Genomic DNA, 24,317 nt, shown 5'->3' on the forward strand with positions numbered 1-24,317 from the left:
AATAATTATGTCTGTCTTCATGAACTGCGTTCAACTAAACTGCCGTTCATTGAAAAATTGCATTCACTGAAACAATGCCTTATCTCTCAATTCGAAGAAAGGGACGAAGACAACGAAGAAGACTGGTGAAAGAAGAGAGAGAGGTTAGATAAACAAATCAAAAGAAGAAGACGAGATGAATGACGATGAGGATCGAGGAAGAGAAAGGAAAAGATTGACTGAGAGACAGATCTCGAGAAGGAGGTGCCAAGGTGAGTCAGGTGAAATCAAAGAGAAAAAAAAATTTAAAAAATATATATAAAAGAAATAAACAGGTCAAGAATGAAAGAAAGGAGATTTAATGAGAGAAAGAAACAGATATCAACTAGAGGTCATGGTGATTGATGGGCACATAGCACACCCCCCCCACCTCCACCCCCCCACCGCATTTCAACGAAAGGGAGCAAACCAAGAGAGCGTCACGAAAGCTTTCTTTTCGATAGCCTCCCCTGTGTCTATGGACTTTCCTCCCTCTCGATCTCTTTCCAAAACACACACACGCGCGCGCGCGCGCGCGCACACACACACACACACACACACACACACACACGCGCGCATGCACGCACACGTTTCAAGTTTCAAGTTCTAGTTATCCTTTCACTCATATTGGAGTGTGGACTAGAACATTATTTTACAAAATAACTTGACTCGATGGTTCCCGTACACAACAAAAACATTTCCAAATGCGCAACAGCTTCACTGTCATAGAAGATGGGAAAATACAAACTTAATACACTTACAGGTGAAATGCCGGACTTTTTTCTGATTTTTCTGTCCCACACTGAACTGCTCCGTTTCATAGGAACCGGACAAAGTAAGGTGCATATTTGATATCGCTTTGCCGCGAACCGGCCACGACCGTTGTACTGAAACGGCTATTGTGTCCGTAATACAAATAAATTTACACTTTATAAATGTTATGGCCACGCAAGGGTTGGGGTGGGGTGGGGGAAACAAAAACATGGCAACTGATATAAGCTTAAAACACACTTGAACCAAAAAAAAAAGAAAAGAAAAAAAGCAGGGTGCGGTACTCTACGATGACTCAGCACAACAACAATTAATTGACCTTAAATAAGGCGAATCGTCAATACCCTATCTACCCACGCACACATTCATAATTATAGACTGGCTATCTTGAACAAGTTTACAGTTTGCGACATTGCCCATCCTGTTACCGATTTCCAACAGATTGCGGGAGCCGGATGTTCGTCTGCTTCGCCGCGAGTGTGTGCGTCAAGAAGTCACGATTTGATTTAATGATGAGTGCGGGAAGAAGTTTTGAGTTTAATTTTCACCCAAACCATGCGGGAATATCAAGCACCTTTGGATCAAATTAATCGAGAACTGAGTTGTAGCCTTTTGTAGGCCATCTAGCGTGCTGCATCCGTTTGAAATTGTGTTGTAAAAGAAAGTGGCAGCTTTTTTTGGCACAAGGAAGTTTTCTTGAAAACCTGTCATCTTCGTCGCACGTTTCCTTGTTTTTCCAGGACCTGACAGAGACAAGGTATGTCGTATGTCGTACACCTTTGATGTTGGGGTCACAGCACATTTTTTGGAAAGACAAACAATGTTCGAATTGTTTAAGTATGTTTTTGACATCATACCTGTACCTTTTTGCACAAATTCCATGTGTGTGTGTGTGTGTGTGTGTGTGTGTGTGTGTGTGTGCGCGCGCGCCTGTATGTGTGTGCGTGTGTTTTCGCGAACTTACGTACATGCGTGCGTACTTGATTACGCATTTGTTAGCATGTGTGTGTGTGTGTGTGTGTGTGTGTTGTTTATCAAAAGGAAAAAGACTTTAATAAATTGAAATTCTTGCAAAGAATATGTAGTATATGCCTGTAGAGTTATTGATGGGTCAATGGTATATACAATTATTGCAACGAGTTGTGATCACTTTATGGCAATATCCACATTTCTTTCCCAGTACTTTTCCATTTAGAAGATGGAAAATGTTGTACATAGCATGGTTAATAACAGTGCAATATATACTCTGCATTTCTTCCCCTCCACTCTTTGACTGGCCTTCTTTACGTCATTGTCATTTGACAGGGAACAAATGTATATTGAGAATATATTACAATGTTGTCAACAAATTTTAGAACTTTTCCATCTTGGGAATGAAATGAAGGGAAAGAACACAGGAGAAGACGTGGATATATTGCCAATCTTATTCATGAAATGTTCATTGGCATCATATTGTGATTAAGACTTTACATACATGTATACAAGATGCTGACATGATATCAGGACATGACGCTACATACTTCTGCATGATATTGGCACATGTTATATCTAATAATAATAATAATAATATATAATAATAATAATAATAATAATAATAATAATGGTATTTATATAGCGCTGGATCTTGTGCAGAGACAAATCAAAGCGCTTTCGCACCAGTCATTCACATGCATGCATAACTCTAAAACTGTAGAAACTAAAGACAAGGTAGGGCAGGCAAGGGAGGCTATTTTGGGAAGAGGTGGGTTTTAAGGCCAGACTTGAAAGAGCTGAGTGTAGAGACTTGACGAAGCGAAAAAGGAAGTTCATTCCAATCGCAAGGTCCAGAAACAGAGAAAGAACGGTGGCCAACAGTCGAGTGTTTGAATCTGGGTATGCGTAAACAGAGTGGATCCGAAGCCGATCATAGTGAGCGAGATAGAGTGTAGAGGTGAAGGCAGCCGCAGAGATAGGAAGGGGCAGTTTTGTGAATGCATCTATAACATAGAGTGCTGACTTCTTCTGTGGGTTCCAAACATCAGAGACAGAAATTCTGATTATGTCTGATCTGCTGATCCAAGACAAATAACACTGCATGCAAACCAGTGGTAATTCCCAAGGATGTCTTTGGGCTGCTGGACTTGTGTTTTTCACAGAAAATGATTTAAAGATTTAGTTTCCCGGAACCTTGATCCAACATTGTTGTGAAATATTGATAGCCAGGGTAGAAGCATATATGATCTAAATTTAGCCTTAGGCACATGTACGCAGTTGGATGCATGCACGCACACACACACACACACACACACACACACACACACACACACACACACACACACACACACACCATTGTGCTTAACACATTGCAGAGGGTGTGTGTGTGTATACATGTGCATATTTGCAGGTATGTGCACCTGCATGTGTGCATGCACTGAATTGTCTGACATCACATACTATAAAATGCTATGAAATGAAAAAAAGAACAAACAGTGACTACACATATGATGAATGAGTAGAGATCTATTCTGTATCTTCTGAAAGGAAAATATAGTAAGGAAATGAATTGTGAACACAAGGATAAAGGCAAGAAAGCAGCTGGAAGGAGATATGATGGAATCATCTTCTGAAGCTCTCTTAATTTCACAATCTTTCTCTCTCTCTCTCTCTCTCTCTCTCTCTCTCTCTTTCTCTCTCAATAGCATTAGTCCCTTCCTCATGGAAATTGTAAATAACCTGTTGAGTTTCTCTTGTCAAGGTCTCTCTCTTTCTCTCTCTCTCTCTGTGTGTGTGTGTGTGTGTGTGTGTGTGAGTGTGAAATAAGTGTCTGTAGAGCATGCTGCTACACACTAAACAAACAAAAAACAAAACAAAACAAAAACAAAACAAAAACTGATGAAAAAAAGTGAAATGAGATGAATCATTGTATTGATAATAATAATAGTTATGGATACTTTTATTGCATGCTCCAGTCTATAGCATATATGTTTTGGTGTTTCTTGAAAACTGAAACTACTTGAATTAACTGTCCTGGAGGGTGGCATTTTGTATGTCAGTGTGTTGAACTTGCCTCTTTATTGGGGGAGGGGATTGTGGAAGGGATTCAGTACTGGTTAGTATTTTTATGTGTGTGCATTTATTAAGAAAAAAGAAAGAAAAAAAGTTCATTATTTTGAAGGTCTCAGGGGTCATGTGTTGGTCTGTGACATTCACACATGGTGTCCTGGCATAAACTTTGGGACATTAATTGGGACATTTGTGAGATATGTGTCCTTGGCATCAGCACACACACTCTCTGATTCAGCTACACAGGTTTCCAAGTAAAAGGAAATATGCATGCATTTACACATACATATATAATTATATATGCATTCAATTTCATGCACACACATGCATGCATACACAGACACACATGTACGCACATACATGCACACATGCATGTACGCACACATATGTGCACACATGCACACACACACACACACACACACACACACACACACACTTGGAATAAATTTAGTAATATATGTACAATTGTTTTGACAGCGTAACTGCGTGCAAAGTATATATGTTTATATGGACAAACTGTAGGCCGTTTATGACAATACTGAATAATTATTTAACCTTAAAAGACACACATAATCTTTCTCTCTCTCTCTCTCTCACAGGCACACAGACACAGACACAGACACACACACACACACACACACACACACACACACACACACACACACACACACACACACACACACACACACACACACACACACACACACACACACCCTCACACAATCTCTCTCTCTCTCTCTTTCTCCTTCTATCTCAGTCTCTCTTTTCTTTTCACTCCAGCACAAACACAAAAGCAAACCCCTTATCACAATAATACACACAAAACAAATCTCTCCCCCCCCTCCCCATCTCCCACCCAACCCAAACCTTAACCCCCTAAACCCCCCTCACCCTCTCACTACTTCCAGCACCACTGCCACCACAGCAATGGCGTCAAACTCCACAATGGACACATCACCATCATCGGAGGACACGGCGACGACAGACTCTCTATTGAACCTGGACCCAAAATATCAGGACGTGACCATCCTGGCCCTGAGGATGTCCAGCCGGAGCCGCCTGGGTCTCTTCCTGAACATGGAGGCCATACCCTTGCACAGCGGCCTCCTGCCCAACTACCAGGGGCTGGCAGAGCTCATCGGCTTTGAGTTCATCGAGCAGGTGAGCTTCCAGCGCGAGAGGGACCCCACACAGGCCCTGCTCATGGAGTGGGGCAACCGGCCGGAGCTTCAGCCCACGCTGGGCAACCTGGCGCGGTTCCTGGCGGAGCTGGAGAGGCTGGATGTGCTGGAGGAGTGTCGGGAGATCATTGGTAAGAGTAAGATGGGGGTGGAGATTGTGGGGGATGGAGGGAAGTTGTGTGTGTGTGTGTGTGTGGGGGGGGGGGGGGTTGTGGGGGGGCAGGGCAGAATTATTGTAGTTGTATTGCCTTCTCCTGAAAACTGTAGTGTGACGGCCCATGCTGGGCAACCTGGCTCGGAGTGTCGGGAGATCATCAGTGATGGAGGGGGTTGTTGGTGGTTTGGGGGGGGGAGTGGGGTGTGTGTGTGTGTGGGGGGGGGAGGTGCTGAACTCTTTGTAGTTGTTGTATTGCCTCCTCCCGAAAACGTAAGTGTGACTGCCTGCGCTCGGGGAACCTGGCATGGTTCCTGGCGGAGCTGGAGAGACAAGACGTGCAGAAGGAGTGTCGGGAGATCATAGGTGAGGTGGGGGTGGGGACGGAACTCTTGTATTGTCTCCTGAAAATGGAGTATGACTGCCAACAGGGCATCCAATTTTTTTTTTTCTCCCAAGCTCATTAAGATATATATATATTTAATACAGAACACATTTTAGCCATTTTTTTTTTAATATCTTTTATTTTCTCATGATTCCTTTACTGGATAAAGTGCCTATCAGAATCAAGTCTTGAAGGCCTTGCCTCATGTTAATGTCTGCTTCAGCAAACGATGCATGATGTTAATGCCTGTTTCAGCAAACGATGCAAAGCATTACCTGGAGAGGAAAGCTGCTGGATCTTCAGACATTAATCCCGTGCAGGATCCCGCTGGTAAGACGTTATAGATAATGTTGCATTATATGGTCATGCATTGATGTTATAGATGTTGCGTTATACATCAGCACATTGGCTTTATAGATAATACTGCAGCACAGGTGTGATAAATGTTGATGTTGTAGACGGTGTTGCAGTATATAGATAATGCTGCAGTACAGGTGTGATACAGTACAGGTTTATACTAAAGCATTGACATTACAGACAGTGTTGCAGTATGTAATAACATATTGAGGTTGTAGATAATGTTGCACAATGATAATTTATTGACGTTATAATGTTGCTTCGTATGATAATGTATTGACACATTATTGATAATATTGCATTATATAATAACACATTGACATATAGATATTGTTGCAGTATATTTCATCAATTGACTGTTTGACATTGTAGATAATGTTGAGGCATATGTAGATGTATTGATGTTAATGATAGTATTGCAGTATATAATAACATATTGATGTTATTGATTTTAGATGTAATTGCAGTATATAATGACATATTGATGCAATGGGTAATGTTGCATTATAAATCAGCATATTGACGTTATAGATAATGCTGCACAGTAGGTATAATGAATATTGATGTTAGGATGGTGTCACAGTATATAATAAAGTATCAACGCCATTGATGATGTTGCAGTTTATAATAACCTATTGACATTATAGATATAAGCTGCAGAATAGGTATGATAAATATTGATGTTATAGATAATGTTGCGGTGTATGATAATTTATCAACATCATTGATGATGTTGCAGTTTATAATAACCTATTGACATTATAGATATAAGCTGCAGAATAGGTATGATAAATATTGATGTTATAGATAATGTTGTGGTGTATGATAATGTATCAACGTCATTGAAGATGTTGCAGTTTATAATAACCTATTGACATTATAGATATAAGCTGCAGAATAGGTATGATAAATATTGATGTTATAGATGGTGTTGAGGTATATAATTATTGACGTTAGAGATGATGTTGCAGTATATAATAAAATATTGACATTATAGATTATGCTGCAGATTAGGGATAATAAATATTGATGTTATAGATGGTGTTGTAGTAAATGATAATGTATTGATGTAATAGATGATGTTGCAGTATATAATAACCTGTGGAGTGATGGCCTAGAGGTAATGTGTCCGCCTAGGAAGCAACAGAATCTGAGCGTGCTGGTTCGAATCACGGCTCAGTTGCTGTTATTTTCTCCCCCTCCACTAGACCTTCAGTGGTGGTCTGGACGTTAGTCATTTGGATGAGACGATAAACTGAGGTCCCGTGTGCAGCATGCACTTAACGCACGTAAAAGGACCCACGGCAACAAAAGGGTTGTCCCTGGCAAAATTCAGTAGAAAAATCCACTTCGATACGTAAAACAAATAAAATTGCACGCAGGAAAAAATAACCAAAAAATGGGTGGCGCTCTCAATGTAGTTATGCGCTCACCCTGGGGAGAGCAGCCCGAATTTCACAATCTGTTGTGACAAAAAAGAGAAATACAATACAATATAATGCAACCTATTGACATTATAGATAATGCTGCAGAATAGTTATTATAAATATTGATATTACAGATCGTGTTGTGGTATATAGTAACGTATTGACATTATAGATGATGTTGCAGTGTCGCAGAGTCCCTTCAACATTGATGACATGAAAGTGGATGAGTATGCAATGATGACAGTCCAGGACGGTGAGTTCTCTTATTAATGGCATCAGTACTCAAAATCTAACCAAAAGAAGATTTCATATACATATGCAGTCAATAAATTAATCTATAACTTCCACATACAACCAGTGGAATCAACAAGACCCACATTCTATGATGTTTTTGAAAAAAAAGAAAAAAAACATTTACTAATGCTGTCAATAAATTAATCAGTAACCTCCGCATACAAACACCACTGTGTTTAGTGAAGGTAGGAAGACTCACGTTCTACGATGCTTTCTAAATAAAGAAAAAACCACAATTAACTCACTCAGTATGGCCAGTCCTCTCTTCTCCTCTACACAGACCCCTCGGATGTCCAGTGGGTGTCTGAATGACCCAACCTTTAGCTTCCGTCGTCAGAATTGTGGTATTCTTTGTCAGCATTCACCTCTGCAGTATAAGAGCTTTCCGCTTGCAATATTTTGATGGTGGTAATTGGGGTGAAACGCTGTTAACGTCTTCTCTTTCACCGTTCGTATGGAAAGAGTTAATCAATAACCTCCATGCACAACCACCACTGTGTTCAATGGAGACAGGAAGACCCACATTCTATGATGCCTTATTAAAAAAAAAAAAAAAAAAAAATCATTTATATATGCGGTCAATAAAATAATCAATAACCTCCACATACAACCGCCGCTGTATTCAGTGGAGGCAACAAGACCCATGTTCTACGATACTTTCTAAAAAAAAAAAAAAAAAAAAAAAAAAAAAAAAAATCATTTACCAATGTAGTCAATAAATTAATCAGTAACCTCTACATACAAACAACACTGTGTTCAGTGAAGGCTGGAAGACCAACGTTCTATGATGCTTTTGAAATTAAAAAAAAAAAAAAATCTTTAACAAATGCAGTCAATAAATTAATCAGTAACCTCCACATACAAACACCACTGGGTTTAGTGAAGGTAGGAAGACCCACGTTCTACGATGCATTCTAAATAAAGAAAAAAACACAATTTCCTTCACATATGCAGTCAGTACATTAATTAATAACCTCCATGACATCCACCACTGTGTTCAGCGGAGGCAGAAGGACACACATTCTACGCTTTCTGAATTTGAATAAGTTTATTTCACTTGGATATGCAGTCAATGAATTAACTGATAACATTCACGTACATCCACTGTGTTCAGAGGAAGCTGGAAGACCCACATTCTACAATGCTTCTAAATTTAAAGATTAACTCACTCAGTACGGCCAGTCCTGTCTTCTCCTCTACACAGACCCCTCGGATGTCCAGTGGGTGTCTGAATGACCCAACCTTTAGCTTCCGTCGTCAGAATTGTGGTATCTTTGTCAACATTCACCTCTTCAGTATAAGAGTCTTCCGCTTGAAATATTTTGATGATGGTAACTGGGGTGAAACGCTGTTAACGTCGTCTCTTTCGCCATTCGTATGGAGAGAGTTCAGATTATTTTTGCATATGCTTTGATTGATTCATCAGTATCCTCTATGTTCATCCAGTATGTTCAGTGGAGGCTGGAAGACCCACATTCTACTATGCTGTTTAAATAAAAAGAAAAAAAACTTTTTACATACGTAGCCAAGCGCTTAGCTTCAGATACTGCTTCAGACAGCGCTCTTAGGCTTCTGATACTGCTTCACGCTACACGGCTACACATATGCAGTAATTAATTCATCATTATCCTCTGTGTTCATCCACTGTGTTTGGTGGAGGCAGGAACCACATGCACATGTTCTACAGTGCTTTCTAAAATAATAATAATAATAATAATAATGATTTCATTTACATATGCAATGAGTTGATTAATCAATAACCTCTACTTACACCTACCACTGTGTTCAGTGGAAGGAGGAAACCACACATTCTTCGATGCACTCTAAATTTTAATAAAAAATAATCATTTTACACAATTATGCAGTGAATAAGTTGATCAATAGCCTCCACATACAAGCACCGCTGTGTTCAGTGGAGGTGGAAGGACCCCCCCCCCAAAAAAAGTCAAGGAAGACGTGTTCTACGATGCTTTCTGAATTAAAGAAAAATATAAAAAATTACATAATCATGCAGTCAATAAATTAATCAGTAACCTCTATGTACAACCACCACTGTGTTCAGTGGGAAACCCCACATTCTTCGATGCATTCTAAATTTAAAGAAAACAATAATCATTTTACATATGCAGTGAATAAGTTAATCAATAACGTCCATGTACAACCACTGCTGTGTTCAGTGGGAAATCCCACATTCTTCGATGCATTCTAAATTTAAAGAAAATAATCGTTTTACATATGCAGTGAATAAGTTAATCAATAACGTCCATGTACAACCACCGCTGTGTTCAGTGGAGACGAGAAGCCCCACATTCTATGCTTTCTGGAAAAAAAAAAAAAAAAAATCAAAGAAGACGCACATTCTACAATGCTTTCTGAATTAAAGAAAAACAACAAGAGAGGCAAGGCCTTCAAGACTCACTTGTGATACACTTAAAAAAAATTCCAAGCTTTTTATGTATTGAGTATAATTTCAAAATGTAATGTTTAAGATGAGAAAGATCAGTTTAAAGCAAATCAAGTCCCCTAGCATTAATTACAGAGTAATTTCCCTTTTTTTACTATCCGCACCAAAACTTTTGCAAAATAAATAAAACTTCCATGCTGAGCAAAAGAAGTTCCTGTTTGAGCAGAAAATGATAATAATGACTGCTCTTGTTGTTGGGTCAGAATATCAGATCAAAGTGCCAAGTTTAGAGAATACAAAAAATATAAATTTAACAGTAAATGCAGATTGCATATAATTAGGCTTCATTTTTTATTTTTTTGTGCCCATCCCAGAGGTGCAATATTGTTTTAAACAAGATGACTGGAAAGAACTGAATTTTTCCTATGTTTATGCCTAATTTGGTGTCAACTGACAAAGTATTTGCAGAGAAAATGTCAATGTTAAAGTTTACCACGGACACACACACAAGTGAGTCAAAAAATCATTTTGTTCACATATGCAGGCAATAAGTTAATCAATAACCTGTATGTACAACCACCACTGTGTTCAGTAGAGGCAGGAAACCCCATGTACTGCTATGGAATTTTCTGTTTTTTGTTTTTTGATTTACAAATTCAGTGAGTAACTTTTATCAGTCATCTCCATGTATACTGTGTTCAGTGTAGGCTAGAAAGCCCAGTTAAAGTTTTGATTTTTAATTTTCCACGATGCTTTCTAAATTAAAAAAAAAAAAAATCATTTCATTTACATATGCAGTGAATAGATTAATCACCAACTTCCATTTACATCCACTACTGTCTTCAGTGGAGGCTGGAAGACCCACGTTCTACGATGCCTTTGTGTGCTACCACCCGGAGGGTGACGACCTGAAGTTTGTGAAGGAGCTGATCACGCGCATGGAGTGCCCTCCCCACAACCTCCGTCTCTTCGTTCCCCATCGGGACGACCTCCCTGGGGCGTCAAAATACGTCATCTCTGCCAAGCTGATTCAGGATCGGTGAGTTTTGGATGGTATGATGGGGTGTGTATGTGTGTGTGTCTGTGTGATGGGTATTGAAATGCGTCATCTCTGCCAAGCTGATTCAGGATCAGTGAGTTTAGGACAGGTGTGTTGGGTGTGTGTGTGTGTATGTGTGTGTGTGGATAGGCGTCTGTGTGTGTGTGTCTGTGTGATGGGTATCGAAATACGTCATCTCTGCCAAGCTGATTCAGGATGGGTGAGTTTTAGACAGGTGTGTTGGGTGTGTGTGTGTGTGTTTGTGTCTGTGTGTGTGTGGATGGGCGTCGGTGTGTGTGTGTGTCTGTGTGATGGGTATTGAAATACGTCATCTCTGCCAAGCTGAATCAGGATTGGTGAGTTTAGGACAGGTGTGTTGGGTGGGTGGGGGTTGTGTAGGTGGGTGGGTGGGTGGGTGTCTGTGTGTGTGTGTGTCTGTGTGATGGGTATTGAAATACGTCATCTCTGCCAAGCTGCTTCAGGATGGGTGAGTTTTAGACAGGTGTGTTGGGTGTGTGAGTGTGTGTGTGTGTGTGGATGGGCGTCTGTGTGTGTGTGTGTCTGTGTGATGAGTATTGAAATACGTCATCTCTGCCAAGCTGAATCAGGATTGGTGAGTTTAGGACAGGTGTGTTGGGTGGGTGGGGGTTGTGTAGGTGGGTGGGTGGGTGGGTGGATGTGTGTGTGTGTGTGTGTGTGTGTGTGTGTGTGAGTATTGAAATAGGTCATCACTGCCAGGCTGATTCAGGATTAGTGAGTTTTGGACAGGTGTGTTGGGTGTCTTGGGGATGGTTGGGTGGGTGGGTGGGTGGAAGTGTGTGTGTGTGTGTGTGTGTGTGTGTGTGTGATGGGCATTGCAATATGTTATCTCTGCCATGCTCATACAGGATCGGTAAAGTTTTGGACAGGAATGTTGGATGTGTGGGGATGAGTGCGTGTTGGGGGAGGTGGGGGAGAGGGGTGATGGGGGTGGGGGTGTGTGTCATGGGTATTGAAATTGGTCATCTCAGCCAAGCTGATACAGGATTGGTGAGTTTTGGACAGGTCTGTAGGGTGGGTGGGTGGGTGGGTGTGTATTTATGTGTGAGTGTGTGTGTGTGAGTCTGTGTGTCTGTGTGTGTGTCTGTCTGTGTGTGTATGTGTCTGTGTTTGTGTGGCTGTCAGTTTTGTCAGTATGCCCAGTCAACTTGTCGCGTGTTTGGGGTTGAGTGAAGAGGGGGGAGGGGTGTGTGTGCGCATGCGTGCGTGTGTGCACGCCCACTGTGCATGCGTGTGTGTGTTTTTGTGTATGTGTCTGTGGGTTTGTGCGTGTGTGGATGTGTGTGTTCATGTAAGTGGGCATGCATGTGGCATGTATGTGTGCGTGTGTGTGCGTCCACTCATATGCATGTGCTTTACTCAAGGCAAGGAGGCAAGACTATGCGAGAAGTTTATTTCATGTACCCCCTGGGGCCATTGGAACACACTCACATGGACAGATCCATACTCACTCGCTCACTCACTCACCCATTCAGTATCCAGCCCCCCACCCCCACCCCAAACCCCCACCCCCACACAAAAAAAGTTGATTAACAAGTTTACTTTAGAACCGAGAGTTGTAAACCTTTTTAGTATGCGAGGTTTCCATGTGATACTAATATACCTGTAACCAACGTTTTTCCTTTTTTTTTTTTTTTTTTTTTTTTTTTGTACAGGTGTAAACGAATGGTGATTGTGATGTCGCCCCGCTACCTGCAAAGCGAGGCCTGTGACTTTCAGACCAAGTTTGCCCACGCTTTGTCACCTGGTAATGCTTTGCACTATCTGATTATTTTTTGGATATATTTTTTGTTTTAGAGTGTTCAGTATATGAGCAGATACATATATACGCGTGCATGCGTACTTGTGCAGTTTTTAATCTTGGGGTTTACTATCAAGAGTTTCTTGCCTCTGTGTGCGTGTGTGTGCTTGTGTGTGTGTGTGTGTGTGTGTGTGCGTGTGTGCATGCTTGTGTACGCCCCTTTGCATATGTGTATGTGTGTGTATGTGAGATAAGATGTTACTTGTTATATCTTTTTGTGTTATACACCATACAATATCATTGTTCCTTTGGTATCCTGTTTTGCATTCTCAAGCACCTTGAGCATTGGAAGGCACAATATAAAATTTCCAGTATTATTGTCATTGTTTTCATAGTCATTTTCTGCTTCTTCTTCTGCTTCTTCTCCTCCTCCACCTGTTTCTTCTTCTTCATCTTCTTAGTATTATATTATTTCATTTCAAAGCAGAAGCGCTGTGCTGTGCATGTTTGTGCTGGTGCTCTTCTTCTCCTTGTTCTTCTTTTTGTTCTTCATCATCATCTTCTTCTTCCTCCTCTTCTCCACCTTCTTCTTCTTCTCCTTTCTTCTTCTTCTCCCCCTTCGTCTTCTTCTTCTCCTTCTTCTTCTTCTCCATCTCCTTCTTCTCCCCCCACCCTTCTTCTTCTTCTCCCCCCCCCCCTTTTTCTTCACCTTTCTTCTTCTTCTTCATCTTGTTCTTGTTCTTCTCCTTCTTCTTCCCCCCCCCCCTCTTCTCCTTCTTCTTCTCCTCCCCCTTCTTCTCCTTTCTTTCTTTCTTTCGTCGTCGTCGTCTTCTTTTTCTTCTTCTTCTTGTTTCACTCTAAACCAGAAGTACTGTGTGGTACGCATTTGTCACAGGTTCCTGCAGCAAGAAGCTGGTACTGTGCTCTTTTCCTTCTTCTTCTTCTTCTTCTTATTTCATTTTAAACCTGGGCTGGGTTGCATGAGGTGATCTTTGCAGCACTAAATTTGCTTAGACTTAAGAATGTCCCTAAGTACGGAATTTACCGTGGATATGTTAACGATGAGTAACGATGAGTAACTTCTTCTTCTGCGTTCACTCGTATGCACACGAGTGGGCTTTTACGTGTATGACCGTTTTTACCCCGCCTTGTAGGCAGCCATACTCCGTTTTCGGGGGTGTGCATGCTGGGTATGTTCTTGTTGCCATAACCCACCGAACGCTGACATGGATTACAGGATCATTAATGTGCGTATTTGATCTTCTGCTTGCATATACACACGAAGGGGGTTCAGGCACTAGCAGGTCTGCACATATGTTGACCTGGGAGATCGTAAAAATCTCCACCCTTTACCCACCAGGCGCCGTCACCGTGATTCGAACCCGGGACCCTCAGATTGACAGTCCAACACTTTAACCACTCGGCTATTGCGCCCGTCAGATGAGTAACTAGCACTGCTAGTTCAACCCAGCCCAGAAACAGTACTCTTCTTCTTCTTCTTCTTCTTCTTCTTCTTCTGCTATTCTTCTTCTTCTTATTAGTATTATTATTTCATTTTAAACCAGAAGCGCTGTGCTGTGCATTTTCGTCACAGGTTCCCGCAGCAAGAAGCTGGTGCCGGTGCTGGTGACCTGGTGCAACACGCCCAACATCCTGCGGCACGTGACCATGTGCGACTACACTCGCGGCGACATGACCGGCTGGTTCTGGGAGCGCCTTATCAAGTCCCTGCAGGCCCCGCTCAACCCCCATGACATAACTGTCGTTTGCCCCAACGACCTCTCCGAGCTCGAGATGAACATTCAGGCGGAGCCCACAGCCTCTTTCTCCCCTACCACCACCACCACAACAGCAAAGGAAGGTGGTGGGGGCTTGCCCGTGGCGATGGGAGGGTTGTCTGCCCCTGTCGTCGGCAGCGCCAGGACGAGTCCATCAGCGTCCTCTTCGGGTCGGTCCACGCCGAACCAAGACTTGTCTCCCTCCTCGCACGGTGACCAAGGGAGTGGGGGTGGTGGTGGGGGTGGGAGGACGAAGAAGAAGGGGTCGTCTTCCTTCTTGTCGCCATTGAGGCAGACGGCATCTTCCACCACGCCCCCCTCTTCCCCCAGCCCTGACTCGAAGTCCGGGCCTGGGGGCGCGAAGAAGAAGGGTTTCAAGTCGAAACTGACGTCCGTGTTTTCATCTTCATCGTCATCTCATGGTAGCGGCTCTTGAGGAAGGAAGAGGTATTGCGAGGGTGTGAGAGCATTGGTTTTTAAGTGGTGGGAGTGTTTTTTGTTTGTTTGTGTGATGTCTGCTCTTTGGAGGTGCCTTTTGTGACAAACAGGATTTGTTTGGTTTTTGTTTTTGTTTTGCGTTTGTCAAGATCTGTATTACACTGAGTAGGGCTTCTTTTACGCAGCTCGAAAGCTGTTGTTGTTTATCACAGTATTTCTGTTATCACTGTCGTGAATCTGACCCAAGTGCTGATGAGAGACTTAGTCTTCAGATGGTTTACTGGCAAACATAAATGTTCTTTGCTCTTCTTTTTTTATGTTCAGTGACGCCACCTGTCCTAATGTTGTAACAGTTTGTCGCGACTCGTTCCAGTTTTTTGGTTTTTTTCCCCCTCAAGGCCTGACTAAGCGCGTTGGGTTACGCTGCTGGTGAGGCACCTGCTTAGCAGATGTGGTATAGCATACATGGACTTGTCCGAACGCTGTGATTCCTCCTTGAGTAACTGAACTGATTGTTCTGATGTTACACCGACATCAAAACTGTTCTGACAAGTCCAGTTTTCAGCCAGCTACGGTCCCCCCCCCCCCCCCCCCTTGCCAGCTTTCTTGTTTCCAGTGGCTTGGTAGTTTCACTGAATATGTGGTTGGACTACTTGAGTCTAGATATGTGATTCACTAGACAAGTGAATCACATATCTAGACTCAGATGAAGACGCTTAGCCAAAGCTTGTTGCATGCGTGTCAACGGTGAACCTTTGCGTTGAGCGAACCTAATATTGATTGATTGATTGATTAATGTGGATACTTATTTAACACCTTTCCTCTGTTGGAGACAAAGCTCTGAGTGCTTTACAAATACAGGGTCATTTGCACAACTGGCTGCCTTCCTGGGTAGAGCTGACTGACGGTTGCTAACAATCAACATCATCAGCTGATTCGTTTTTTGCATGAACAGGAAAAGAATGTGATCTTTCTTCTTGGGAAGGCAAATGATTTTTGCATGCTGATGTGACTGAGGGTGAGTGTTCTTAACAAAAAACAAACAAACAAAAAAACACACAAAAACAAAACAAACAAATCAAATTGCTGTAAAAGGTTTTCAAGCTGTTCCCCCCAAAAGTTTTTATGGGCTGGCATCTCAAGGCTTGATGAGTGCATTGCGTTGCGTGTAGGTGAAAGTGAGGCATCTGCTGGTTTTTTTATGTTTTTTTTTTTTAAACAACTGATGTGGTGTATCGTGTATGGATCTGACCACACGCTCTGACCCCTTGTTGGAACTGAAACTGACATCTCAACATGTTTGTGTGTGTTGCTGGGGAGAAAAAAGAGTCATTGACTAAATGCGGTGGTGGTTTCTTGTTTCATTGTGATCCTCTTTTCAAAGATCTTTTAAAAGAATACGTCTAATCATCTCATTCTGCACTGGGCTTGAACAGTGCTCTGGCGTTGAACTTTGTTTTAGTAGAACAGTTTCCATGTTCCTACATACATATATTCTGCACATAAAGGGAACTAACTTCTGCAGTATTTTCAGCTGTGTCCACACATGTCAACTTGGGGGTGTGGTGGGTGGGGGACCAAAACAAACAAACAAACCCCGTTTATTTCAGTGTATTTCCTGCATTTTTACCCCATCAGTATTGGCAGGGAAGCCTGGTGGCGCCGTAAACTCCCAGGGGTTGAATGGGTTAATTAAAAGAAGTGACTGCTGGATCTTCATCAAGATAATACACACTTATTCAGTATACACTTATTCAAGGGTCATGTGAAGATGTTGGACCCAGAAGCGAACTCTCAAGGGTTGAATAGGTTTTTAAAAAGATGACTGCTGGGTCTTCAAGATAATATGCTCTTTTTTTTTCTTCTTTAAAAATTTTTTAAAAATATTTTTTATAATATGCTCTTATTCAATACACACTTATTCAAGGGTCATACTATGAAGATGTTGGACTCTGAAGTGAACTCCCCAGGTTAAATAGGTTAAAAGAAACGACATCTGGATTTTCATCAAGATAATACGCACTTACTCAATACATACTTACACAAGGGTCATATTATGAAGATGTTTGACCCGGAAGTGAGCTCCTCAGGGCTTTAATGGGTTAAAAGAAGTGACTGATGGATCTTCATCAAGATGATACACACTAACTCAATACACACTTACACAAGGGTCATATTATGAAGATGTTGGACCCGGAAGTGAACTCCCCAGGTTAAATAGGTTAAAAGAAACGACATCTGGATTTTCATCAAGATAATACACACTAACTCAATACACACTTATTCAAGGGTCATATTATGAAGATGTTGGACCCGGAAGTGAACTCTCCAGGGTTAAATAGGTTAAAAGAAGTGACTGATAGATCTTCAAGATAATACACACTAACTCAGTACACACTTACACAAGGGTCATATTATGAAGATGTTGGACCCGGAAGTGAACTCCTCAGGGCTTTAATGGGTTAAAAGAAGTGACTGATGGATCTTCATCGAGATAATACACACTAACTCAGTACACACTTATTTGTTATAGTTGTTTGATGTTGGCGTTTATAACGTTTCCATTTTCCCTAGCGTTGTCTCTCCCTATTCACCCTCCACACACACACACACACTTTTACCCCCCAGACCCCATTTCACAACACATACCTCCACGTTTTTTTTTTTTTGTTTTTTTTTTCCATCTAATATCACTTCAAGTGGAAAGACGTTAAACTGAAGACGACGACACACTTATTCAGGGGTCATGTCCCGAAGACGTTGGACCCAGTAGAAGTGAACACACCGGGGTTGAATGAGTCAAAAGAAATGACTGCTGGATCTTCAAAATAACACAAAAATAATTTGCTCAATACACACTTACTCAAGGGTCATATCATTGAAGACTTTGGACCTGGAAGAAGAGTGGGTAATGCTGAATTGTGAACAGTGGTGGAGGAGCTTATATTTTGCCATGCTTCCTACTTTTCTTTTTTTTGTTTTTTTTGTTTTTTGTATTTCCTTGTTTTAGATTTTGTCTCTTTGTGGGCTTTCATTGAAAGCTTTTCAGTAGTTTTCTGGTTATTTATTTATTTATTTATTTTTTCCATTTTCATATCATGTGTTTGGAGTTCCAAATTTAATGTTTTAAAAGAAAGTGTAAAAAAAAAAAAGAAGAAAAAAAAAAGAAAGGAATGAGGCCTAAAACTTACTGATACAGTGATACCTCCCAACCCTTCTACCTTCCTGTCCTCACCTGAAATGAGAAAACTTAATTAATGATACATTGATACCCCCCTGACCCTTCTACCTTCCTCTCCTCACCTGAAATGAGTAGAAAACTTAATGATACATTGACCCCCCCCCTGACCATTCTACCTTTCTCTCCTCACCTGAAATGAGTAGAAAACTTAATGATACATTGACACCCCCATGACCCTTCTACCTTCCTCTCCTCACCTGAAATGAGTAGAAAACTTAATGATACATTGACACCCCCCTGACCATTCTACCTTTCTCTCCTCACCTGAAATGAGGAGAAAACTTAATGATACATTGATACCCCCCTGACCCTTCTACCTTCCTCTCCTCACCTGAAATGAGGAGAAAACTTAATGATACAGTGATGCCCCCGAACCTGTCTACCTTCCTCCCCTCACCTGAAATGAGGAGAAAATACATTGATACCCCCCTACCCTTCTACCTTCCTCTCCTCACCTGAAATGAGGAGAAAACTTAATTAATGATACATTGATACCCCCCAACCCTTCTACCTTCCTCTCCTCACCTGAAATGAGGAGAAAACTTAATGATACATTGATACACCCCAACCCTTCTACCTTCCTCCTCTCACCTGAAATGAGGAGAAAACTTAATTAATGATACATTGACACCCCCCTGACCCTTCTACCTTCCTCTCCTCACCTGAAATGAGGAGAAAACTTAATGATACATTGATACCCCCCTTGACCCTTCTACCTTCCTCTCTTCACCTGAAATGAGGAGAAAACTTAATGATACATTGATACCCCCCTGACCATTCTACCTTCCTCCTCTCACCTGAAATGAGGAGAAAACTTAATTAATGATACATTGATACCCCCCTGACCCTTCTACCTTCCTCTCCTCACCTGAAATGAGGAGAAAACTTTATGATACATTGATACCCCCCAACCCTTCTACCTTCCTCTCCTCACCTGAAACGAGGAGAAAACTTAATGATACATTGATACCCCCCTGACCCTTCTACCTTCCTCTCCTCACCTGAAATGAGTAGAAAACTTAATTAATGATACATTGATACCCTCCTGACCCTTCTACCTTCCTCTCCTCACCTGAAATGAGGAGAAAACTTAATTAATGATACATTGATACCCCCCTGACCCTTCTACCTTCCTCTCCTCACCTGAAATGAGGAGAAAACTTAATGATACATTGATACCCCCCTGACCCTTCTACCTTCCTCTCCTCACCTGAAATGAGGAGAAAAATGATACATTGATACCACCCAACCCTTCTACCTTTCTCTCCTCACCTGAAATGAGGAGAAAACTTAATTAATGATACATTGATACCCCCCTGACCTTCTACCTTCTCTCCTCACTGAAATGAGGAGAAAACTTATTTGATACATTGATACCCCCCTGACCCTTCTACCTTCCTCTCCTCACCTGAAATGAGGAGAAAACTTAATGATACATTGATACCCCCCTGACCCTTCTACCTTCCTCTCCTCACCTGAAATGAGGAGAAAATCTTAATGATACATTGATACCCCCCAACCCTTCTACCTTTCTCTCCTCACCTGAAATGAGGAGAAAACTTAATGATACAGTGATGCCCCCGAACCTGTCTACCTTCCTCTCCTCACCTGAAATGAGGAGAAAACTTAATTAATGATACATTGATACCCCCCTGACCCTTCTACCTTCCACTCCTCACCTGAAATGAGATCGTTCTACTTAATGTAGTAAGATGATATCATTTTATTTCATTTCTTTTTCTGATCTCTTTCTTGTGAATAGTATGGTTATTGATTCTTATGTATCTTTACTCTGATGTTGTTGTGAATGACCTGAGTTATTTCTAATTCTTATGTGTATTTTTTTTTTCTGATCTTTTTGTTGTGAATAGTCTGGTTATTTCTCTAATATTTCTATATCTTTTCTCTGATCTTTTTCTTGAGAACAGTCTGGTTGTTTCTGTAATATTTATGTATCTTTTCTCTGATCTTTTTGTTGTGAATAATCTGATTATTTCTAATTCTTATTTGCACTTCTTTTTTTTTCCCATCTGATCTTTTTGTTGTTGTGAAAAATCTGGTTATTTCTAATTTCTAAGTGCATTTCTTCTGGGTTTTTTTTTCATTGTTGTGAATAAATCTTTTTTTTTTCTGATTCTATCTTATTTTATATATTTTTTTCCTTGTAGTTTTCTTTCAAAACAAAAATGGTACGGTGTGTATACTTAAAGTGAGGCAAGGGATGAGAATAATTTGGTTATTTCAAATTTTATCTTATTTTTTGTATTTTTTCCCTTGTGATTTAGTAATCTGGTTATTTCTGATTCTGTCTTATTTTTTGTATTTTTTCCCTTGTGATTTTATTTCAAAACAAAAATGGTACGGTGTGTATACTTAAAGTGAGGCAAGGGATGAGAATAATCTGATTCTATCTTTTTTTGCTGTTTTTTTTTTCCTCGTAGTTTTCTTTCAAAACAAAAATGGCGCGGTGTGTATACTTACAGTGAGGCAAGGACCTAAAGGCTTTTTGACTTTGGGAGACTGATAAGAGGAGGAAATAACTTTCTTCTGTTATTGTCATTGTTGCAGCAGACAGTGATGTTTATAGTGTAATTACATATTTGTGCGTGCATGCGTGCGTGCGTATGTGTGTGTGTGTGTGTGTGTGTGTGTGTGTGTTTTCAGATTTATCGTCATTTTGAGTGTTTGCATACTGGTCAGGCTGAGAAACCTTTGGAATCAAATACTGCATGTATTTTTGTGTGTGTTTAAGTTGGTGTTTCTGTTTAAGTGTGTGTGTGTGTGTGTGTGTGTGTTTAAGGAAAGGAAATTGTGTATGTGTGTGTGTGTGTGTTTAAGGAAAGGAAATTGTGTGTGTGTGTTTAAGGAAAGGAAATTGTGTATGTGTGTGTGTGTAAGTTTGTTTAAGGAAAGGAAATTGTGTACGTGTTTGTGCGTGGATGTTTGTGTCAATGCATGTTTTACAGGCTTTTAATCTGTTAAACGGGAATGGGAAGTAATTTACATCCTAGTCTTTTGTGAAGGACTAAGACACTTGACTCTCAAACTAGGAGGCAAAATTGCACTGGCTCTTAGTGCTGCAGTGGGGGGAGGCTGGTTGGCCTTTGTGGACCATCCCCAACGCTGACTTTCCTAAAGCCCTTCTAGGCTGAGACAGTTGGGATGTAACAGGCAAGACGCTCTCCATGATAATCAAATTGCTTCCTCTACTGTTCTGATGGTTATAGTCGAACAGGACTGACTGCCATACACTCTGTTGAATTTATGCATGTGTTTTCAGTTTGTTTCTAAACCAAACCAAACCAAACCAAACTTTTTTTTTCTTTTTGCTGTAAGATTGCATTCCAATGCCAGGTTTTATAGCCTCTTCTCATGTGTGACATTGTGGTGGCTGATGACTTTAAAAAAAAAAAAAAAAAAAAAAAGGCCATGGAAGACAGGCTGGTTATTTGTGATTAAAAAACAAAGGCATTAATTTTTCACATTTGTTTAAAAAAAAAAAAAAAAAAAATCTATATTTATGCTCTGGTGCTGTTTGCTGAGAAAGTCTTTGTTTTTTTTCCCTTGTGGAATTTGTGTGCATGTGTGTGTGCATGTGTGTGTGTGTGTGTGTGTGTGTGTGTGTGTGTGTGTGTTGTGTGTTGTTGTTGTTGTTGTTGTTTGCGTGAAACTGTCTTATTTTCACAAGAATAATAATCTTTTTTCGTATTTCTTGTCTTTGTCCATTCCTTCCTGTGAAATTGTCTTCTTTCTTCATGTTGCTTCCTGTGTGTGTGTGTGTGTGTGTGTGTGTGTGTGTTGTGCGCGTGTGTGTGTGCGTGCGTGCATGTGCGTGTGCGGGCGCATGTACATGCGCATGTGAAATCTTTTTTCTCATTTGCGCAAAAGTTCACATTTTATTAATGAACTGTGTGCTATTTTGAACATCTTTTGTATTTGTATTTCTTTTTATCACAACCAATTTCTCTGTGTGAAATTCGGGCTGCTCTCCCCAGGGAGAGCTTGTCGCTAAACTACAGCGCCACCCATTTAAAAAATATTTTTTCCTGCGTGCAGTTTTATTTGTTTTTCCTGTCGAAGTGTATTTTTCTACAGAATTTTGCCAGGAACAACCCTTTTGTTGCCGTGGGTTCTTTTACGTGCGCTAAGTGCATGCTGCACACGGGACCTCTGTTTATTGTCTCATCCGAATGACCAGTGTCCAGACCACCACTCAAGGTCTAGTGGAGGGGGAGAAAATATAAGCGGCTGAGCCATGATTCTAACCAGCACGCTCAGATTCTCTTGCTTCCTTGGCGGACGCGGTTACCTCTAGGCCATCACACCACTACAATATGCCAGACCCCCTCCCCTTTCCCCAGGTACTTACGGCTTTTTTTTGTTGTTGTTTTTCTTTCTTTCTTCTTCTTGAAAGTGTGAAGGATTTATTTGCACTTTCATTGTTATTTGATAAACTGCTGATAATTTATCAAGTTTTGATTTGCAACTATCTATACATATGTGGTGTGTAAACTTTATAACACTATAAGACATATTCATTTTCAGTATAACTCCTTGACTGATGATATATCAATTGTTAATTTGTGAATGATATGCATTATGAAGATGTGTAGAACTTCCATTGACTTTCAGTTGACTTTAGTGGTTCTTGTTGGTTAAAAACACAAAAAACAAAAAGGAAACAAACATACAACAATAAAACCAGTTCTTCCTACCATTCCAAGTCTTTTAGTACTGGACCTTTCACAGAGTTTAATTTTTTTGTAATCTGGGGGTGATAAATTAAGCGGAATGGCTGGCGTCCTCAGCATGGCCTAGTCTTATTTGCCATAAGGAGCTAAATGGTTGGCATACTGTGTCATGAACTGTTTTGTGGGTTTGTCTTAGTGTTATTTTGTAAATGTGACAGTTTTGTGTTGACATGGTTGAGCATCTGTATGGTTTGACAGTCCTGATATGGCCCTGTGAGGTCGGCTGGACGAAAAGCAACAAGAATAAGAATAAGAAATAACAGAGTTTCATATCTGTGTGCACACATTTTTTCACTTTTCCTCCTCGTTTCATTTTATTCATTTCTGTGAAGTATACTGCTGGGAATATTGTTGCACTTTGCTGATTCATGTTTATGTTTTTTGAACATGGAAAGTGTATTTGTAACTACAGTCAATGGATATAAATGATCATCATTAATTTGCATGTATGTGGTCGTGTTTGTCACCAGGCTGCATTGTTGAGGTTTGCAGGGTACATTATGTAGCAGTCTTTTATAATACTAATAATAATGATAATTTTGTATTTTTAAAATTTTTTATTTTTTGTATTTCTTTTTGTCACGACAGATTTCTCTGTGTGAAATTCGGGCTGCTCTCCCCAGGGAGAGTGTGTCGCTACACTACAGCGCCACCCTTTTTTTTGTATTTTTTCCTGCATGCAGTTTTGTTTGTTTATTTTATTTTTTTACTGAAGTGGATTTTTCTACAGAATTTTGCCAGTAACAACCCTTTTGTTGCTGTGGGTTCTTTTACGTGCGCTAAGTGCATGCTGCACACGGGACCTCGGTTTATCGTCTCATATGATTGACTAGCTTCCAGACCACCACTCAAGGTCTAGTGGAGGGGGAGAAAATATCGGCGGCTGAGCTGTGATTCAAACAAGCGCGCTCAGAATCTCTCGTTTCCTAGGCGGACGGGTATCCTATAGGCCATAATAATAATAATAATAATAATATTTTGAAAAATGACAATAATACTGTAGCCTATAGTTGAATATAATAATAATGATAATAATGATGACGATGATACTGTAGCCTATTGTTGACTGTAAGAATAATGATAATGTGAATACTGCAGCTTATAGTTGAATATGATGATAATAAGTTTACTTATATAGCTCCTGATCAAATGATTTTGTGTCAAGTGTTTCACAACCAAAATAATTCAAATTAAAAAAAAAAAGAAAAAAGATAGTGTTTAGATTTTAGCCCAACCAGTTTACGATGCATATGTAAT

General features: G+C 40.6%; 1 protein-coding gene across 1 annotated transcript; it reads left to right on the forward strand.

The window, feature by feature from the left end:
- The first annotated feature begins 1,269 nt into the window (after window positions 1-1,269).
- Window positions 1,270-15,074, forward strand: LOC143276606 (myeloid differentiation primary response protein MyD88-like). Its single transcript, XM_076581212.1, has 7 exons — window positions 1,270-1,546; window positions 4,740-5,143; window positions 5,807-5,881; window positions 7,520-7,588; window positions 10,880-11,072; window positions 12,767-12,858; window positions 14,447-15,074. Exons 2-7 carry the CDS (start codon window positions 4,759-4,761, stop codon window positions 15,064-15,066), a joined length of 1,434 nt encoding a protein of 477 aa, XP_076437327.1. The 5' UTR covers window positions 1,270-1,546; window positions 4,740-4,758; the 3' UTR covers window positions 15,067-15,074.
- Window positions 15,075-24,317: the final 9,243 nt, after the last annotated feature.

This window comes from Babylonia areolata, chromosome 32 (assembly GCF_041734735.1).
Source record: "Babylonia areolata isolate BAREFJ2019XMU chromosome 32, ASM4173473v1, whole genome shotgun sequence".
Taxonomy (NCBI): domain Eukaryota; kingdom Metazoa; phylum Mollusca; class Gastropoda; order Neogastropoda; family Buccinidae; genus Babylonia; species Babylonia areolata.